This window comes from Hylaeus volcanicus, chromosome 2, assembly GCF_026283585.1.
Source record: "Hylaeus volcanicus isolate JK05 chromosome 2, UHH_iyHylVolc1.0_haploid, whole genome shotgun sequence".
NCBI classification, from domain to species: domain Eukaryota; kingdom Metazoa; phylum Arthropoda; class Insecta; order Hymenoptera; family Colletidae; genus Hylaeus; species Hylaeus volcanicus.
Genome location: NC_071977.1, coordinates 14,507,732 through 14,522,963, shown reverse-complemented (window position 1 = coordinate 14,522,963; position 15,232 = coordinate 14,507,732). Strand labels below are relative to the sequence as shown.

The 15,232-nt window shown below is 34.0% G+C and overlaps 1 protein-coding gene across 3 annotated transcripts; it reads left to right on the top strand.

Moving 5' to 3' along the window:
* The first annotated feature begins 635 nt into the window (after positions 1 to 635).
* LOC128872055 (uncharacterized) lies at positions 636 to 6,124 on the top strand. Of its 3 annotated transcripts, none has more exons than XM_054114357.1 (3): positions 636 to 2,322; positions 2,561 to 4,086; positions 4,201 to 6,124. In XM_054114357.1, exons 2-3 carry the CDS (start codon positions 3,310 to 3,312, stop codon positions 6,106 to 6,108), a joined length of 2,685 nt encoding a protein of 894 aa, XP_053970332.1. In that variant the 5' UTR covers positions 636 to 2,322; positions 2,561 to 3,309; the 3' UTR covers positions 6,109 to 6,124. The 3 variants fall into 3 exon arrangements, with proteins under 3 accessions (XP_053970332.1, XP_053970333.1, XP_053970334.1); XM_054114358.1 differs by having other exon boundaries at positions 641 to 3,787; positions 3,869 to 4,086; XM_054114359.1 differs by lacking the exon at positions 636 to 2,322 and having other exon boundaries at positions 3,295 to 3,402; positions 3,499 to 4,086.
* Positions 6,125 to 15,232: the final 9,108 nt, after the last annotated feature.

Genomic DNA, 15,232 nt, shown 5'->3' with positions numbered 1-15,232 from the left:
GATTCGTCAGAAATATCAGGCAATGTTATCAATGTCTACGATTCGGTCACACAAAGCGCTTCTGTCGAGAAGCATCAAGCAAATGTTTTAACTGCGGGAGGACAGCACACGGAGAGTGTTCTAATCCTCCTAAGTGCTCGAACTGTGAAGATGACCATTCGGCATTAAATAGGCAATGCCCATACGCAGTGTTGGAAAAAGCGATAAACAAACTGATTGCTTACAAAAATATGTCATTCCACGAGGCCAAAAGTGTTGCAATGACGGAATTGAATTTCAGAGGCAACAATAACTTTAGATACAAGGAAGAAGACTTCCCGGTACTAGGACAAAGAAGAAATAAAACCAGATATTCCATGGAAATAGAAAAATGGGAGGATAGACCGTGCCCGATAAGAGCGAATGACTGGTTTACACCGAATAGAAGGCAACCGAGGGGCTACGAGGGCAAAGGACGCCCCCTACCCGAGACTTTAAAGGTCAGCAACAATAATAATAACCGATTTTACCCACTAGAAGAGGAAGATACCCAAATACTATCTCCAATGCATTATCCAACGAAAAACACAAGCAAATACTATAAATATGACACGAAAGAGGAAAACGAAAGGTATCTTCCTAAGCAAAGGAATCACAAACACAACAAGACCAACTTTGGCATCCAAGACGATAATGACATAGAAGAATTAATCAATTGGATCAAAGAACAAAACCTCGTTAATATTATAAAAAATAAGTTGAAAGACTCGCCACCAAGAGCTCCAAGGGAATACAAATATGTCCAGGGAAGTAAAGGAGAACCAACTGAAAAAGAACTCGACGAGATATATGAAGATAAACAAAGGTATTATCTCAAAAATTACCACAAAGAAAGACATAATTTACAACAGGAAAGGGAAACTGAAAAGATACCTATAACCTATAAAGATGAGCGACACCAAAAAACAAAAAGTATTAGGAAAGAACCTCCAATAGTTATTAAGAACAAAGAATACTACCAACAAAATAAACCCACCACATCCAAGTATAGAACCACACCAACAAGAAAAGACAACCTGCATATTCCAGAGTTTAGAAGTAAGATCAAACACAATTACTCAACTTTACCAAAAACTTCACCTAGACCGACTCAGACGGAAGTAGAAAATGCTCCGTCGACTAATATACAAACAGGATACATGTCCAATGAGGAATGGGAAGGAACTCCTCACATTGAAGAAACGAACAGCCCAAAGAAGAATGAAGAAAAGATGGAAACAGCCCACCAACACAAGGTTCCAGTAGAGCCAATGTTAGAAGAAATGGACTTTTCATTTCAAAAAGTCATTCCAGATACTCAGGACAAGGAAGAAGACAACTACTCGGAGTCTTTTAAATCGCCTCAAACAGAGACTGACGACGATTTAGATTTTATAAACTCTCAACCAGAGAACAAGTAAGAGAATTTTTAGTATCTCTTTAAGATATATACAATGAATACACATTTATTTCTGTTTTTCATATTTTATTTTATATTTTTTATTGTATTTTATACTATGTCATGTTATAGGAATAGAAAATGTTTAACATACTAAATATAAAGAAAAAAGAAAAAGAAAATAAAGAAAAATAATAAATTTAAAAAAAAAGAAAAGTACAGGAAGAAAAAACTCAGAAAAGAAACATCCTAGTAATTAAAAATGGTTCCTTTTTCTTTTTTATTATATACGAAAGTAGATATCATACATAATGATATATAAATAGATCATTAATGGTACAACTAAACAAAAGCTATTTATAATATTAAGAAAATTAGGAATATATAAACTCTTAAATATCAAAAAAAATAAAATAATAATATATAATATAAGACATTTCTTTTTAAAATTAATTATATACAGCGATAAAGTACAATAATTAATAAGTAACTTTTTAAAAAAAAAAAAAAATAAAAAAATATATATTATTAACCATATTCTAAAAAATACAGTCAACAAACCCAAAAGTAAATATATTTATAAACTTAGCTACTCCTTATATACTCATGATAAACTTTTCCACAGGCGCACAGCACAAAACAGCAATAATAGTATATACGATAATCTATCAAAATGCACAATAATGTAAAACTGAAAATAGGATTATGGAATGCAAGGAGTATAGGAAACAAAATAGACGAACTAAAAACAAAGATCAGCAATTATGACATTATGCTTATAACGGAAACGTGGATAATAGATTATACTAACTATCAAATACAAGGTTACCAGTTAATTAATAACGGAAACGATTATAATATAGGAAGAGCAGGTAACAAAATCTACCAACAAGGATGCGGGCTAGGTATTTATTATAAAGAGGACATAAATCTAAAGAAAACTAAATCACATAAAATAGATAAAAAGTTCGAGACACTCGTGGTGGAGATTCTCGATTCCAACCAAAAACAAATAGGATTAATTTATAGATATTAAAATATTTCAAATAGGATTAATTTATAGAACAAACGGAAGATTCTGCACCAGGGAGTGGCTTGAACTTTTCAACACACTAAATTTAAATAAAAATACAATTATTGCAGGCGACTTTAATGCACATAATCCACTTTGGAATTGTTACAAAACCTCTGCAGAGGGGGTTAGTTTAGAGATAGCTTTAGAGGAAATAGAATTTATGATTGTTAATATAGACACAATATCGAGAATAGGTAAAGGCTCTCAGCCGTCAAATATTGACCTAATAGCATGCCACAATGATTTCTTAGACTCCATTGAATGGGAGGAAACAGGTATGGATTTGGGTTCAGATCACCAAATCATAGATTTTTATATAAACTTAAACCCTAATAGTAATATATTTCAAACAATAGGAAATAAAGTAAACAGAACAAGTAGGCTCTATAAACCAAATAAAATAGATTGGAAAGAATTCAGGCTCCATTTGGCAAATAAAGAAGAAGAAATAAATAACAGCATTCAACAAGGACACAATTTGATAGAAAGGTACAACAATTGGAAATAACCAATAATTGAATATTTTGAGGTAAGAAATACAGATTCCCAACACATTCAACAGCACAGACAAAACAAGACGACACGGAATACCAACTCACGCCCAACAAACAATAGAACCAATACACAACGTAAAACCCAACCCAGGTGGTGGGATGAAGAATGCACCTCTACATGGTCAATATGGAAAAAATACCAAAAAGATCTTTGGAAACATGGTAAAATCGAGGATTATGAAAACATGGTCGGATGGAAGACCAGATGAAAGATCCTAAAGACGGAAAAGAAGAAAACTGCCTGGGAAAACCTGATACAGGAAATGAATAACAACACAAACTTAACCAAAATATGGAATAAAATAAGAGGAATTAAAAAACGATATACAGAAAATACGGATAATCTAGAAACAAAGGTAAGAAAAGAGCTGGAGGACATAGAAATAAACAAAATTATTGATAATAATGTAACCATAACATCCATTTCAACTCATACAGCACCAATACCACAGGAAGAAGACAATAACCACACCAGAATTTGGAATATAACAATAGACAAAATAGAAATGCTTCAAACAATAGAGAAAAACAAGAATAAAAAGTCAGCACCAGGAGTGGACGGCATAGATTACAAAATAATGGCAGAATTGCCATTATATATGAAGGATCATCTACACAAAATATATGAAGAGAGCTGGAACACAGGGGAAATCCCTCCAGACTGGAAAAAAGGTGAAATAATAATGCTACAGAAACCGGGAAAAAAGGCCCTCCGTCCAATCACTCTCACATCATGCGTAGGTAAAACTCTAGAAAGGATCATAAACAATAGACTACAGCTTTGGTTAGAAGAAAATCAGAAGTTAGAAAATAATCAAGCAGGTTTCAGGAAAAATAAGTCAACAATGGATAACCTAATTCGAATAACAAATGAGATAAAACACAATAATAGAGAAAAAGCAAATACAGTAGGAATCTTTGTAGATATTAAAGGAGCATACGATAACGTAAATTTGGTTAAACTATTACATATTTTAAAAATGGTAAACTGCCCGTCAACGATGTACAATTGGATTAGGGCTTGGCTCAACAACAGGAAGGTAATTTTCAACCATTGCACCCAAGGAGTAAAAGAGATAGATTGGAAAAAAGGAGTTCCTCAAGGAGCTATACTTAGCCCAACCCTATTTAATGTTTACATAAATGGCTTACAGAAGAAGATAGACGATGAACGCACTTTCACACTACTTTATGCAGACGACATAGTTATAGTAAATAAATATAAAAAGGAAGAGATGTCATTACGCTCATCGGAAATAGCATTGAAGAGATTAGTAGAACACTTGGAAATCAGGGACCTAACAATAGCACCAGAAAAAACTAAGGTAGTAAGATTTCAAAAAAACCCCAAATTAGAAGAATTTTCGATTAACGTTACAATAAATAATAAAAACACAATAATAAAGTCCAGCCCGGAGGCAAAATTTTTAGGGATCACACTTGACTATAATCTCCGTTTCAGAACACATTTTGACGATATCATATATAAGGCAAAAAAACGTTTAGGAATCATCCAATATCTATGCAGAGGACAGAAAGGCATAAATCAAAATTGGGGAATCAAGATCACCCGAGCTCTTATCTCCTCGGTGGTGGACTATGGAGCCTTCATAATATACACCAAAGAGGGAAACCTAGAACAAAATAAGAAAATCAGGAAAATAGAATCAGCAGCAATAAGAGCAGCAGTAGGATACAGAATGTCTACCCCAATAGCTGTAATGTATACAGATACAGGTTTCATAGGACATCATTTAAGAGCTAAACAGGCCGCAATCAGATACTGGCTTAGAGAAATGGAAAAAACCGAAACAAACAGCAAAACATTGGATAACCAGCTAAAATACTTTTCGATTCACAACGACACAGACCATTTAACACAATGGGAAAAAGGTATAGGAACTAAACCCAACTTAATAGAAACATCTTTTTATGAAATAGCCCATCTAAAAAATAAAATATTATCCACCAACCATTCATTGGAAAGCAGCATCAACTGGAAAGAGAAGATACTAAACAAAAGGAGGAATTTGAAAAAAATAGATATAGATAAAGATACAGGGAAAATTTTGGAAACCGGAGCAATTCCTCTCAGCACGGTCAACCAGTTTCTAATGGAAAAACATAATCTTAAAAAAGAAGATACCGTCATATGCTACACAGATGGGTCAAAGCAAGAAAATAAAATCGCAAACGGGGTAGGAATTTATATCAATTTACCACAAGGAACCTCCATTGAAACAGGATACAGTATTCAAAGGGAAGCAACAATTTATACTACAGAAGCCATAGGTATTTATAAAGCAATAGAATTAACCAAACACATGAACTGTAAAAATACTTTAATATTAACAGATTCTTTATCAGCGCTCACAGGGCTAGAAAGTAAAATAGAAAAACTGGACGACACGGGAAAAAATAACAACAACGCATGGATTTTAAAGATATATAAAACACTAATAAACCAAAAAGAGAGGGAAAAGATAGTACTGAGCTGGGTTCCAGGACACCAGGGGATACCTGGCAACGAAAAAGCGGACTCCCTTGCAAAGGAATACACCAACAAAGTACCAGAAGAAGATATACCGATCACGAGACTGAATTATCTGGTGCAATATAAACATACAATCTGGAGCGTCTTTACTGACAGAGTAGAAGAAATCGGTAGGAGCAAAGGAGCATACTACTTTTCAAATTTTTGGGAAAACAAGAAGAAAGTAAAACTCAAACCGTGGTTTCAAAAATTCGGTAATATATTAGATAGGTATGCTATTAGGTCAATATCAAGGATAAGGTCAAACCATTACAATTTAAAAGAATCATTAGGCAGGAAAGGCATAATCGATGACCAAATATGTGATTGTAGAATGGAGGAGGAAACAATAGAGCATGTCCTCTTTAGATGTCCGTTTAGAATTATCCCGCGTCTAAAAATGTTTGATAAAATAGGTATTTTAATTAACAACTGCAATTATAACGTAGCGCAAATAATAAATAGCGAAAAGAGTTTAGCTTTAAAAGCAATTATAGCGTTTTTAAAAGAAGCTAATATTGAATTGTAAGAACCATTAGCTTGCTAGATCCTACTAACACAGGATTACGAGAAATAACTTATTCTAAGTCAGGAATCGTTCCAATCAAATTTGTACTCGTCAATAGAGTAAAAAATAGACGAACAAAGAAAATAGGAATACAACAATGAAAGTTTAAATGAAGACTGAGACCATATTGGTCAACTTAGATTTAATAAAGATCAAAACTCTAAAAAGTAATCCTATTTCCTTGATTTAAAAAAAAAAAAAAACATATAAGTACAAATACAGGGATGACTAAAAGTATTAAATAAACTGTGATATGGGAAATTTCCCTAGAGGCGCAATACAGAATAAGTAGCAAGTAAAACAACATAGTGTATAAGAAAGAAAAACGAAAATAAGTCAATTTATTTGATGAGACTACAAAAGTTTATAATTGTAAGTTAGGAAAATAAGATATTCATAATTGTTGACTCTCACCTACAAACCACAAAATGTACAAATAGACAATAAGTAAATAGTTATACGTACAAAAATATTAATATTAGACTGTAATACATTAGTATAAGTTTATTTTGTTAACAAACGGAATGTAAAAAATACTTCATGTACAACGGAAATGTGTAAATAACAATGTTCCTTGTTACACAATAAAGAAACATACAATACAATACAATCGAAGACTTCCGGTCGGCCATTGGGTGGGACACAACGGAAGAGAAATAAGGAGAGTTAGAATTTACTAATACGGTGCAATTACACAGAATAATTATATCTAAGTGCAATTAAAAGAGTGAGGGAAGGGCGAGGTAAAATTAAGACATTAATTTTGAGGGGGGAATTTAACCAAAGTGGAATGTGAGCAGTGCGGAAAAGTTAACCTATCTCTCCATGGGAGATAGAGTAGAGGAGGATGAAGGAGAAAAAGGGGGGGAGAGAGGGATCTTCCTCCTAAAAACCGGAAACCCGTCAGAACAACACGAGTCAAGAATCAGATTGATCCAGCGATCGGCCGAAGAGATCTACAAAACGCGCGCCAATAAGATGGAAGAAGGAACAATTGAACCAATGAGGAAGAGCAAAGGGAAAGTAGAAGAACCAATCAGTGCCCCAGAAGAGAGACAACCAGCGCCCCTAGCGAGCGGGAGAATAAGGATGAGAAGAAAGAGCCTGGAACAAGCAGTAGAGAACTAATATAGTGACGAGAGCAGAAACGCGAGGAAAAAATTAAAAATTATAGGCAACAAAAAAACAAATATAGAGATAAGCCCATATAAAAGTGAGGTGGGAAATAACGGAATAAAAGATACTAATGTTCGATCGATCGTGGAATCGATAAATTCAAGAGGAGAAAACATAAAGGTGAGAAATTTATTCGGACGATATGCAACACGTGGCGCGTCACGCGAAGAAAGAGAAACAGATTCGGATTCGTCGTTTGACAAAAAATACAAAACCCAAAACAAAAAGAAATCTCCAACTAAAATCAAATCCGATAATATCATCCTATTCGAAATAGAAGTCAATAGAAAAAATATAAATAAAGGAGGTAACGTACAATTTAAGTCAAACAAAAAACTAAACTATTTAAAAATTTTCAGATTTTTAAGGGAAGACGTAAATAAAATAGAAGCTATCTAAATGTTGAACAAACACATTGCAGAAATCAAAATCAAGCGACCAGAAGAAGGAATGGAAATATACAATAAATACATAAAAAGGAATAATGGGGACTTTAAAATACGTATCCCAAAAAGATCGGAATTCAGAACCGGCATCATCAAAGAATGGGAATACTCCCTGGACGAGTTGAAGGAAGAGACCCTCCCCGGTCAAAACATTGAATCTTTTGAAAGGCTTAGAAAAAGGAAGAGAGTGGAACACGGTTATGAATGGGTAGAAACACAAATGGTCCTCGTGAAATTTAGAGGAACCAGCCTCCCAACTAAAATAGTCATCATGGAAGGGCATGTGTCACTTAACGTTACTCCATTCGTAAGGAACATAAGACAGTGCTATCAGTGCCTACGCTTCGGACATACAAAAAGATTCTGTCGAGAGACGGAGAACAAGTGTTTCAATTGTGGAAAGACATCTCACGGGGAATGCACCACACACCAATCACACCATGAAGAACTCAATCAACCATAATAATTTCGACATGGAAGAAGAAAACGAAAGACACACACCAAAGACAAAAACCCACAAACCAAACAAGGTAAACTACGGTATTAAGAACGACAAAGATATAGAAGAATTGATTAACTGGATAAAGGAACAAAATCTTGTCAACGTCATAAAGAACAAATTAAACGACCCATCACTAAGGCACTTAGGGGAAAAGAAGTATGTACAAGGTAGTCAAGGCGAACCCACAGAAAGCGAACTCAACGACATATACGAGGACAGACAAAGGTATTTCCTAAAAAACTATCATAAAGAAAGAAACTTCTTACAGCAGGAAAGGGAGATAGAAAGGATTCCCATAACCTATAACGATGAACGACACCGTAGAACACAGAGAACTATGAACGATCCACCCATCATAATAAAAAATAAGGAATACTACCAACAAAACAAGCCGACTACGTCAAAACATAGAATAACCCCAACAAAAGAACACAACCTACACATCCCGGAATTTCAAAGTAAAAACAAAGATAACTATTCAACTTTGCCTAAAACATCCCCAAGACCAACGCAAACCGAAAAGGAACCCATTTTGGTGAGAAATTCACCAACAGGATACATGTCCAACGAAGAATGGGAAGGTATCGACGTCGTGACAGCAGATAGCCCAAAAAAGAAGATTGAAGAAATGGAAATAGAACAGCAAGAAAAAACAGTGACAGAGACAACTCCAGAAGAAGAGGATACCACATTAAAAAACGTGATTCCGGAGAGCCAGGAGAAAGAAGAAGATGAATACTCAGAATCATTCAAATCACCACAGACGGAGACGGATGATTTTGAATTAGACTTATTAAACTCTCAACCGGAAAACAAGTAAGAAAATTTCAATAGACTATAAAGAAATATACAGATAAAACATAATTATAATAATACGAATAGGTTTAATAATATAATTGTTAAAGAAAAAGAAAAAGGAATTGTTAAAATTTCTCAAAAAAAAAAAATGATGAAAATGATTGATAGTAAAACAAACAATAACAATAAAACATCCTTTTCCTTTTTCTATATATTTTACCAAATAATAAATATAGAGATACTCAAACGAAGTATCAGTATTACAATCAACAAAATACTTCATAGAACATTTTATAAAGACAAAGAATATTAAAAATTAAATACAAAAGATAGCAGCAAGCATAAATACTAGAACCAATCATAATTTAATTCAATATTGAAAAAAAATAACTTTCGTTACTCTTTATAACAATACCAATTCAGAATTGTTAAAAGACAAGAAAAAAAAAAAAAACTTTCTCTCAATCCTTGCAACATAACAAAGAAATTAAAAGCAACAGAACAAACTAACGCTTAACTTTTACATAATATTCTACATACATAACTAATACAGGAAAAATGAAAATCAACAGATATTTACCAAATAATAACAATAACTTTATTCAATATATACATTGGAAAATAAATTAGAATCAAAAAATAAAAAATCCACAAATATCTTCTACATCTGTAACAAACTTCTTCACAGGCCCACTGATAATTCTATAAACAATAGTACACATAAATACATAACAAAATGCACATTAATGTAAAGATGAAGCTAGGATTATGGAATGCTAGGAGTATTGGAAACAAATTAGAAGAATTAAAGGAAAAAAATCAACAAATACGACATTATGTTAATCACAGAAACATGGATAATAGACTATACCAAATACCAGATTCAGGGTTATAAGGTAATAAATAACGGGAATGATTTTAATATAGGGAGAATAGGCAATAAAACGTACCAACAAGGAAGCGGTCTTTGCATATATTATAAAGAAGACATTAATATTAAGAAAATTAAATCATATAAGGTGGAAAAAAAGTTTGAAACGCTCGTAGTAGAGGTAGAAGACATAAACCAAAAAGAAATAATTAAACTATGCTTAATATATCGAACAAATGGTAAATTTTACGCTACGGAGTGGTACGAACTTTTTCAATCCTTAGATCTTAACAAAAATACAATAATTGCAGGGGATTTCAATGCACACAATCCACTCTGGAACTGCCAAAAAAGTTCCGTAGAGGGATCTAGCTTAGAAATAGTCTTAGAAGAAATCGAATTTATGATTATTAATATTGACACAATATCTAGAATAGGAAGAGGTACTCAGCCCTCAAATATCGACCTAATAACATGCCATAACGATTTTTCAGACTTCATTGAATGGAATGAATCAGGTACGGACCTAGGTTCAGACCACCAAATAATAGAATTCACAATAAATTTAAACCCAAACTGTAACATCTTTCAACCAATAGGAAACTCAGTAAACAAATCAAGCAGACTTTATAAACCAAATAAGATAGACTGGAACGGATTTAGGATGTACCTTATGAACAAAGAAGAAGAAATAAATACAAAGATACAACAAAGACATAATCTCTTAGAAAAATACAACAAATGGAAGCAACCAATAATAGAATATTTTGAGGTAAGAAACGCGGAATTTCAACGCACTCATCAACATACAAACAACAATACAACACGTAATACTAACTCACGCCCACGAAATAATAGAAACAACACACAACGGAAAACTCAACCAAGGTGGTGGGATGAGGAATGCACCTCTACATGGAAGGCATGGAAGAACTGCCAAAAAAATCTTTGGAAATATGGAAGAATTGAAGATTATGAAAACATGCTGGGATGGAGGACAAAATGGAAAATTCTAAAAAGAGAAAAAAAGAAAACCGCCTAGGAAAATTTGGTACAAGAGATGAGCAATAACACAAATATAACGAAAATATGGAACAAGATCAAAGGGATAAAAAAATACTACACAGGAAATATCGGAAATCTGGAAACAAAGGTAAGACAAGAATTAGAAGACACAGAAATAAATAAAATTGTTGAAAATAATGTAACTCTGACATCCATCACATCTCACGCAGCACCGATATCACAAGAAGAGGACAATAACCAGACAAGAATATGGAACATACCAATAGACAAAATAGAGATGCTCCACACAATAGAAAAGAACAAAAATAAAAAATCAGCACCAGGAATAGATGGAATAGATTACAAGATAATAGCAGAATTACCACTCTTCATGAAAGAACACCTATACAGAATATACGAGGAAAGCTGGAGTTCAGGGGAAATTCCTCTAGACTGGAGAAGAGGAGAAATAATCATGCTGCAAAAACCAGGGAAAAAAGCTCTTCGTCCAATAACCCTTACATCCTGTGTAGGTAAGACCTTAGAAAGAATTATAAATAATAGATTACAACTCTGGTTAGAAGAAAATCAAATACTAGAAAATAATCAGGCAGGTTTTAGGAAAAACAAATCAACAATGGACAACCTGATACGAATAACAAACGAAATCAAACACAACAATAGGGAAAAGGCTAACACAGTAGGAATCTTTATAGATATCAAAGGTGCATATGACAACGTAAATCTGGTAAAATTACTACACGTCCTAAGAATGTCAAATTGCCCATCGACCATGTACAACTGGATAAGAAACTGGCTCAACAATAGAAAGGTAACATTCAACCATTGCACCAAAGGAACAAAAGAAATAAATTGGAAAAAAGGAGTCCCCCAAGGGGCTATCCTCAGTCCCACCCTGTTTAACATTTATATCAATGGTTTACAGAAAAAAATAGACGATGAACAAACTATTACATTACTCTACGCAGATGATATAGTTATAATAAACAAATACAAAAAAGAAGAAACATCACTATATCCATCGGCGACAGCACTGAGGAGGTTAATAGATCATCTGGAAATCAGGGATTTAACAATAGCACCGGAAAAAACAAAAGTAGTTCGATTTCAAACTAATTCAAAATTGGAAGACTTTTCGATTAAAGCTGAAGTAAACAAAAAGATGATTTCTATTAAGTCCAGTCCAGAAGCGAAATTCTTAGGAATTACGCTAGACTACAACCTACGGTTCAAAACTCATTTCGACATCATTCACAAGGCAAAAAAACGATTGGGAATTATCCAATATCTATGCAGAGGACAAAGAGGAATAAACCAAAACTGGGGTATAAAAATCACCAGGGCCCTTATTTCCTCGGTCATTGACTACGGGGCATATATAATATACACCAAGGAAGGAAACCTCGAGCAGAACAAAAAAATTAGAAGAATCGAATCCGCTGCATTGAGAGCAGCTATTGGATACCGAATGTCTACCCCTATCGCAGTCATGTACGCCGATACAGGGTTCGTAGGCCATCACCTAAGAGCGAAACAAGTCGCAATTAGATACTGGCTCAGGGAAATGGAAAAATCAGAAATGTACAGCAAAACATTAAGTAATCAAATGAACTATTTCTTGCGTTACAACGAAATAGACCACCTAACGCAATGTGAAAAAGGAATAGGAACAAAACCCAGCTTAATTGAAATATCTTTCTATGAAATAGCGCACCTCAAAAACAATATACTATTCAGCAATCAGACACTGGAAAGCAGTTTTAACTGGAAAGAAAAGATTTTAAACAAAAGGAAGAATCTGGAAAAAATACATATAGATAAGGACGCAGGAAAAATTCTGGAAACCGGAGCAATACCCCTTAACACAATTAATCAATTTTTGATGGACAAACACAATGTTAAGAAAGAAGATACAATTATATGCTACACAGACGGTTCAAAACAAGAGAACAAAACCTCAAATGGAATAGGAATATATCTCAACCTACCCCAAGGAAAAACCATGGAAACCGGTTATAGCATACACAAAGAAGCAACGATCTACACCACAGAAGCCATAGGTATATTTAAAGCTATAGAAATAACCAAACATATGAATTATAAAAACATACTAATCCTAACCGACTCCCTATCAGTTCTTATAGGTCTTGAAAGCATAATAGAAAAACTCGACAATACAGATAAAAGGAGCAACAATGCATGGATACTTAGGATTTATAAAACCTTGATAAATCAGAAGAACAGAGAAAAAATAGTCCTGATCTGGGTCCCAGGCCACCAAGGAATCCCAGGAAACGAGAAAGCGGACACTCTCGCCAAAGAGTATACCAACAAATTACCATGGGAAGATATACCAATCTCGAGGTTAGACTATTTGGTACATCAAAAACATATAATTTGGAATACATTCAGCGATAGAGTAGAGGAAATTGGAAGAAACAAAGGGACATATTACTTCTCTAACTTCTGGGAGCAAAAGAAAAAATAAGGTTTAAACCTTGGTTCCAAAAGTTCGGAAACACATTAGACAGGCATGTTATTAGGTCGATCTCGAGAATAAGATCAAATCACTTCAACTTAAAAGAGTCTTTAGGTAGAAAAGGCATAACAGTCAGCAAAATATGTGACTGCAAAATGGAAGAAGAATCCATAGAACATGTTCTCTTCAGATGCCCATTTAGAATCATTCCACGATTAAATATGTTTGAAAAAATAGGTACTTTAATTATTAATAGCAATTACAATATAGCGCAACTATTAAATAGCGAAAAAACCTCGGTGCTAAAAGCATTAGTAGTCTTCTTAAAAGATGCAAACATTGTATTATGAGTCTGACTAGCCCGACAATTCCTTCTAACGCGGGCCAACAAGCTGCAACTTAATTCGAATTTAGATAATAGTTTTAAAAAAAAAAAAAATGTATTCTTTCATAGGCATAATAGAGGAGAAAAATAGGGAGGAAAGGAAAACGATAATGTGAGCATAAGTAAGACTGAGACCGTATTGGTCAATACAGATATAAAGCTAAAACCAAATATCTTAAAGGCATTCCTACCCCCCTAATTCCAAAAAAAAAAAACAACAACGTATGAAAGTATTACGCGATTTTGTGATATTGTAAACTATATTCGAAGCGAACCACACTAGGTTAAGGAGCAGGTAGAATAACATAGCTATAACTAAAATCAAAACATGTACAATATATTTTGTAAGACTATTGATGTCCATGATTGTAAGTTAAAAAAAAATATATATTTGTTGATTTTTATATACGTGTTACGTGCCGATATTTTTCATTTTATTTTTCTTGATTTCGTCGGCAGGAATGTGTTCGAGATGGTTTACCATCCCGAATTCGTTCTAATCGAACACAAACCTAGCCTTTGACGGTAGTTCATTAAATTCATTTTTGAATAAAGTTACACATTCCTTCCTTAAAATCAACGTCGTCACGCCATTTTCACCCTGCTGGCAGTGCCGCGCCCTGTATAAAGTTTGTAAATATGTTCAATTGTTAATATTTTAATAGGTTTAGTATTGTAAATACGTTAAATGTGTTGCTTGTTACGAATAAAAGGCGTTAAATCATGAAATGTAACAGTGGCGTATACATGTATAATTGTTGGGAAGATGAGCACACCGAATATTACCATCGCGTTCAAATATCACGGTTACAAATAACATTGGAAGAAGGACATGTAAATATCGCGCATTTAGGTTAAACCTTTATTTTGCTATTTCTTCTCCATGTACGCTCCGAATACCGAAGCCGTAACTCGAATAGCAGCGTGATTCGTCCGCGCACGTTGTCGCTAGGACGAATCGAGCGGTTTGGTGGGCGCGAGGAGCGAGACGCGGTACAACTCGTAAACACCAAATTCTTGCGTGTACCGAGTCGCGAAATCTGGAAGACTTTTTCTATAAACTGGCGACGATCACGTGGTTCTAAGATCCTTTGTCTCCAAAGCTTCTAGAACGTTCCATCGAGTTTACGTGGTCGAGCAAGGCACGAGCCTTCTCACTTCTCATCGTACAGTCGCGAAAGCGTGATATTAGTCCGAGCGAATAATTTAGAGCAGAGTTGCAGTATTAAATTCATTTTGTGAAAAGTGAGTGATAGGCAAGGACTCTTATTCCGCGTTAAAATAATTTTATTTTAATTTATTTAAATCATTTTAGATTTAGATTTTCTTTTTCCTTTTTGTAAATAATAATTTCGCTTTTGATTACGTAAATTATAATTCTTTCACGTGTGTGTGCTTTCCT